A 7,022-nucleotide genomic window follows, 5' to 3' on the forward strand; every position below is an offset into this window, starting at 1 on the left:
ACGGATAAGCCAGGGGACAATAAATCTATAGATGAAAGAGCTGCGGATGAGATCAACATTGAGGATGCACATTGCACTGACACGAGTGAGACAAAGGAAGGACAAAAGGGCGAAGAAGGCGATCAACAATCCCGAAATGTAGAAATCAGTAGAAACCTAGAATCTGATGATGTTAACAGGCATGTTGGTGATGACGATTCGAGTAATGATGATTTAGCTTCATCGAGCGATGATATTCTATCATCGTCGGATGATGATAAACGTCCGAGTGAATCACCATCGATGAAGCATTGTTTATGGATGGGTGATAGGGATGGATTCAAGTTGCCATCATTGAGAACAAATGTACAACCAATACCTCAACCTGGACGCCGACTAGCAGCTCAGCCACGCGGTCGGTGTCTTGGTGGACCAAGCTTGATTAAACGGTATTGGTTGGTCCCATCAGCTGTGAGTTGATCTTGATAGAGACATAATACCCAGATGTATATCTACTTTATATGTATCTTTATATATATTTTTATGTAAGTTTCTACTGTTCTGTTGATCAGATTGATGATGCTTGGCCACGTTCTGATGACGATGAATCTTTAATGATGCGCGCCATTGATGGAAATCGAGGGACTACTTTCGAATTCGAAGAATCTAGAAGGTAAGAGGAAGGATGCATAAATGTACCAAGTATGCATGTCTCAAATATGGCCGTCTTGAGTGTGAGGATCCCAAGTGCGTGATTTTCCCAAATTTTATCTCTTTCTAGATATTCTGAGACGCGTCAACAGTTAATTGAGTTGATAAACGATGGATTAGGGGCCGATGCGCTTCCTGAATTTCTCCATCGGTATCCTTTTCATATTGAAGGAAATTTTGTTTGGTCTCTTATTGCGATGAAAGCGGTAAGCAGTCGATGAGCAAGTCAATGCCTTATTGTCATCTATGTGTCCAATCTTTGTGGGACTTTCTTTTTTGGGACCTTTCTTGGGAATATTCCTCTTTCGCTTTCCCTTCAAGGCACGCCACGAAGAAGCATTTCAATCAATACGTCGATGTCTTCATTCATTTCAATCTTCGTTTCATCCGAAATTTTCTCCCTTTTCCCTTGATGCAAGATGTCAGCCTGTTTGGCCTCAAGTATGGCTTCATTTTCTCGTCGTTCATTAATCCTTACGTCATCCAGGTTTTGCTCCACTCCACTCAACAATATCAGGCTCTCTTCCTTTCTGTACTTTTTCTCTATGCACATCTTCTTTCCCTTTTTGGTTCAAATTCAACGGCACTTGAGATCTACAAACTTCTCTATTCTTGCTCTCCCCGACTCCGATCCATCACACGCTCTATTACATATCCACCATTCATCCACTAGACTCAAGTACGTTCACCAATTCTATTCTCCTTCTCTATTTTCTCTTTCCCAGAAAAGTTTCTTTTCTCTATGGATTGTGTCGATCACTTTTTCCCGACACCATTTCTATTCCATCCCTCACAACTCACAAATTAAAATCTTCCCTCGACCTCTTTTTCCCCAACTTTGCGTTTTCTATTGCAGCTTGTCGGTTTTCACGATGTTCTGAAGGTATTTTTCATCTCTTTGTTGACGTTTATTACAGTCGCTCTTTTCAGACACCAAAGCGGCTTTTTTTCACTCAATCGATCATCCGGAAATCTCTCCTTCTCGCTATTGTCTGATGAATCTCGCATTGAAGGGAAATGATGATGAAATTCATTCGATTATTGATGATGGGACATATTTGTTTGTCAATGACGAATTGTATTGGAACATGTCTCCTGCAACCGATCGGAAAATGTCCCAATTACTTATTATGCGAGCGTTGATATTGTATCCCCAATTTATTCAGTACTTGCTTCAGCACCTTCAGCTTTCCAGCTCAGCAATTCCCCAAAGTAAGACTCGGTTGATTCTCCGTGTGGAAGCCTTCTGTTGGATGATCATTTCTCCAGATTCACGCAGCACGCTAACGTGGCATGACATCATCTACTCGCCAGCCTTTTCGTATAATGAAGTCCTTCTTCAGTATGTTCACATCCTTGTGTTTTAAGTTTGTTTTTATTGCAGGCAACGAGACCGACAGATGACGAATCTGGCGACACAACGATTGCTCAGAATGTTTATTCTGAAATCATCAAGATTGTTCGACACACAGCCTGCTTTACTCTATATCCATGAATGTGCAACCATTATACATTATCAATATACATCAAATTTCATGGTGGAAGTATTGGACGACACCCCTATGGCATCAACAGGCGGGAAAGAACCTCCAAGAGAAAAATCCCATTGCTGGGAGCCTGTGAAACGTCGTCGGTTATACCGTGATGTTATTTCGTCATTTAGATCAATTTGGTTCGAAGCACTATCAAAGTTCTATAGAACAAATGGCTTCCATGAAAGATATGGGGATTGCAAGAAACTAGAGTTTGAGGAACAAACTCCTGAAATTCCTGAGAGCTTGCGGCTGTCATTAACATCATTCAGCGTATTGCTGGGAAATAGCCAACTAGGATTAGGACATGCTTACAATGCTCCGTCGTGTTGGTTGTCCCTTCGCTCGAATCCAATATTGCTCTATTTTCAGAGTATGCTCCCATATTCTACTATTGATCATCAAGGTATGCGTCCCTTTTTGGAATTGAAGATCATGTGGGGCTGATCAGGCACGCGTACTCATCCGTTGACTTTCGAGTCAGTGATCAAGGCGGTTTATCATTCTCTCATTATGCCCTCTATCGGAAGAATTAAGCGACTTCTCGGTCTTTCTCGTTTATCTCCACCTTAGGAATGATGCACTACTGAGTAAATTGAAACTATAGAACCAGACAAGACGTTTTTGATAATTAATCGCAGCAAGTGTTGAAACGTCAGTAGTTAAAGTTTAAAGGTGAAAATCACAAAAACCGATCAAATCATTTCTCGCTGCACGAGAGGCTTGAATGTTCATCGTCGTATACGTATTTCTTCGATGAGCTTTTGGCGCAAGCGTTGCAGCTGCTTCCTTTTGCTTGGCGAGCTGTACCACGTTTTTCGAGACAATACAGGGTAGCAGCTTCACCATACAAGAGAATTAAAGCGAGAACTAACAAAAATCTCATTATCGAGCGACGAAAGAAATCAAAAATGTCAAGTTTATTAATTTCTTCAACAATTTGCTTCTGTCTCTGACGAGAAACTGTGGCATCTTCCACATTTCAGCATGCAACAGAATTGAGAACCCCACATTCAACCCAATACATTGACCCAAACATTCAAATCACATTCACTGCACGACAACGAAAACAATTTCACTGACTACACTTGCTCTGTTTTCATTTAATCTGTTGCCTCAAACAACCAGGCAACCTCTGCAAAGCTGCACAGCTTTGAAAATAGGAGAGGCCTGGAAAAAGGACTGAGTTTCATCTCAGGTTTACTTGCTAATAGAATTGCAAGATGTCAAGTCGTCAACCCATTATCCACAGAAATGAAATTGAATCCCCTCCATTCTCTGCTTTTTCATCGACTCCAAACTCTCCAACTTCTTCTGATTTATTGTCTAGTTTGTCTTCGAAGCGCGGACGGGCGGCATGCCTCAAAGGACTCCGGACCCTGTTGCGTTCTCGCACCGTCAACATGCCGTTTTCTGCATTGATCGGAGGTTTATTCATTTTTGGATTTTTCATCTTTTGTGTCACAGTTGCAATAATGCGACGTCAGTCCATTGCAGTTTCGAATGATGATTTGCCAAAGGTCGCCGCAGTAGAACTGTTTGTCAACACGACCCAAAGCCCCCATCGCCCTCCAATCCAAGCGGCAATTCATGTTCCACAAGAAACACGCAGCCCTCCATCTCCACCGACCCCTGTGCCCCAAGAGAATCCACAACAACCATCCAGACCGCTTTTCATCAAATATCCAAATTCAGCGGAAACGCTTGAAGAAGCCCTCGCCCGTAAGGCTGTCCCAAAAATAGCAGGACGTCCGGATGAGTCTCACTTGCACGGCATGGTTGGCGTTGGACCAGACGGCGAGGCGATTTGGAAACCAAAGCCACTCTCAGCCTTCCGTATGACCCATGATCAGAAAGTTGAAGCTCACGCTGGCTACTGTTTTAATACAAAAGTCGCTGAAAGTCTTCCGTTGGACCGTCCGATCCCTGACTATAACTCAGCCTCTTGTCGCGGTGTTCAGTATCCAGCAACGCTTCAACCAGCATCAGTGATTATCGTTTTCTACAATGAAAATTTTTCGGTCTTGCTACGATCATTCCATAGTGTTCTCAATCGCACGCCTCCTCATTTATTAAATGAAGTGATCATTGTTGATGACTTTAGCAATTCAACAACTCATCCTTGGCTGTTTGAAGAGCTGGATAATTATCTTCAGTATGTCCCAAAAGTCGTCGTTCGACGTTTGCATCGCCGTCACGGATTGATGATGGCGCGGATGGCGGGGGTGGAATGGGCGACTGCCCCGACTGTCGTCTTTCTGGATTCTCACATCGAATGTGCAGATCGTTGGATTGAGCCGTTGGTTCATGCAACACAGAAAGATAGAAAAACAATTGTTGTCCCAATGATTCATACAATCGATTTCGATAATTTTGGATTCGAGTCTGGTCATCTTGATGTCTTGGGATTTTCATGGAGTTTGGGACAGACGCATCCCTATCGATCTCATTCCGATTTCGCTCCCATGCCGTCACCTGTTATGGCGGGTGGTTTATTTGCTGCTGATAAGAGCTGGTTCCTGGAGCTTGGAGGTTACGATCCTGAAATGCGTCTTTATGGAGGGGAAGAAATGGAAATAGGTTTCAAGGTGTGGATGTGTGGGGGAAGGCTTGAAGCTCTTCCATGTTCGCGCGTTGGTCATGTTTTCCGAAGTGGATTGTACTGGAACCATCAGGTTTATCGAGTTCCTGGTGAAGAAATTCATAGAAATAAACTTCGTACTGCTGAAGTTTGGATGGATGACTATGCAAAAATTGCGAAAATTGCAATTCCAAAGCTACCAGACGACATGTCAATTGGGCCCTTAGACGAAGTCAAAGCCGTTCGTCAAAGGCTTCAGTGCAAGTCTTTCAAGTGGTATTTGGAAAATGTGTTTCCTGACTTGAAAGTCCCAAAAATTGAAGGTGGAAAGGCGGGTGCGATCCGCAACCCAAACTTGAATGCTTGTATCGATTCCTTACTGTTGAAGAGTTCTGGTAGTCCAGTAGGAGCATATCCTTGTCACCATCAGCATGGAACTCAAGCATTTCTTCATGACGCTGATGGATTCATTCGAATTGCAGATACTGATTTCAAGTTGTGTCTACGTGCTGGAAAGGATGGTCTCATTGGATGGGCTTCTGGGGACAATCATGTTACAGCAACGGACAATTGCGATACTCATGAGTGGATTTACCAATCAGATACAAAGCAACTCAAAGCAAAGCGTTCCCTTGACGGACAACAGACAGCAAAGTGTTTGCAGGTCGTTAAGCAAGAAACACCGAAGAGCCCTTTCGATTTGCTGGTTGCTGATTGTTCTGATGAATCAAAATATCAGAAATGGGAGTATGATCCTGTCGAGTGATGAACTGATACTTTCCGTTTGCTTGTACCAGCTCTCGACGTTTTGGCAGGTGGGAACATCAATGATGTGGAATCTCTAGTACCGAGAGGGTTTTTTCTCAAGGAGCTGGAATATCGTGTTTCAAGGAGCTCGCCCAGATTTCGTTCATTGTTGTTTTGATTATTCGCTCTTTCCATTGACGCTTTCACGTGTTTTTGTTTGCCATTACTTCTGAACGACGATTCTGATGAGTTCAGCAGCCAAACGACCGCGACAGTTTACATAGTTTAGTTTAGTTTTGCGTCCAATGCGACAAAGGAACCCAATCTTTAATTTTGTCTTCCAACGAGCTGATTGTTGCATGAGTCGCCCAATGCTTGATGAGTTCACGAGCAAACAGGCAGTACTCCTTCCCTGATTTGATTGTAATTCATTTTCTATTTTCCATCTCTCCTACCTGATCGTTCCCAAATTCGTCTTCTGAAGTGACCCATCTCTTTTCGAAGCTCTCTGCGCCTCTCGAATATGGCCTCGTGTCTCTCTTGCTCCGTTCCTTCCCCCAGCGAACCGCCTGCAAAAGAATTCGACGTTGATATTGAAGAGCGATGGAGACTCACAAATTATATTTCCTGTATCAATCAGATCCGTTCGCCTCTCGCCATAAGTTTGATACACTTTTTCGAGTTTCTCATAGAGACTGTGCAAGTCTCCCAAAGTGGGAATGGCACTTACATTCCAGAAGAGTGAAACAACAATCACCAGAAGAGCTAGTGACTGCCTCTTCATGAATTTTGAAGAAATGGCAGAAATTAAGTGCATGCGCGATGTAATTTTTTTGTGATCGTCATGAGCAATCTTAGCAAAATTACATTATATATTACAGAAGGCTTATAGAGACACTTCTTGAAGCGTGCTCATTTCAGTAGCTGAGAAGTTGGTTCGTGATCTGTCAAAGAGCTGTTGCCGAACCGGCGGATGGGGGTGCGAGAGTGGGTTGGGGGAACTGTGACTGAAGTTGCCAACCTTTTAGCAGGCACCAAATTTGTACAGCCTGGGACAAAGAAAAAGGAAAGCTCCCAGACGTGGGAAGTGACTAGACAACACGCGGACACAGCGATCTGTGCCATGACTCTAGTGGACGATCACGCCATCTAGCTACCCTAAGTTACGGCTCAGTAGCACATGAGCAGTTACATTGTCTCGTAATAGCTCAGTGGTTCTGCCCACTGCCGAAATAGCTTGTTAAAGTTTATCCAGTGGGCACGCTCATAACACCGATTTAACTCAGAAAGTTTGTCCGTTGCACGGCAATGCCGGTACCGCTCATGTCATGAACACTGGGCCAGAACAAATTTTCACAATGAAGTGTGCAGCTTTGTTTTTGTTGCTATCTTTGGCTTCGGCTGCTTCGGTGGGTGGTTTATTTGTAGGATGAAGGAAATGAACACTCATTTAATTTTTATTTTGCAGACTT

At 43.4% G+C, this 7,022-nt stretch overlaps 1 protein-coding gene across 1 annotated transcript; it reads left to right on the forward strand.

Annotated features, from left to right (window-relative positions):
- The first annotated feature begins 3,697 nt into the window (after positions 1 to 3,697).
- On the forward strand, positions 3,698 to 5,569 carry LOC129617198 (polypeptide N-acetylgalactosaminyltransferase 4-like). Its single transcript, XM_055532571.1, has one exon. The coding sequence runs from the start codon at positions 3,698 to 3,700 to the stop codon at positions 5,567 to 5,569; it is 1,872 nt and encodes a 623-aa protein (XP_055388546.1).
- The last annotated feature ends 1,453 nt before the right edge of the window (positions 5,570 to 7,022 follow it).

This window comes from Condylostylus longicornis, unplaced genomic scaffold (assembly GCF_029603195.1).
Source record: "Condylostylus longicornis isolate FDR11 unplaced genomic scaffold, ASM2960319v2 ptg000453l, whole genome shotgun sequence".
Taxonomy (NCBI): domain Eukaryota; kingdom Metazoa; phylum Arthropoda; class Insecta; order Diptera; family Dolichopodidae; genus Condylostylus; species Condylostylus longicornis.

What these genes read in the sequence shown, in the direction of transcription:
- LOC129617198 (XM_055532571.1), top strand. Translation starts at nt 3,698, where the DNA reads ATGCGACGTCAGTCCATTGCAGTTTCGAATGATGATTTGCCAAAGGTC.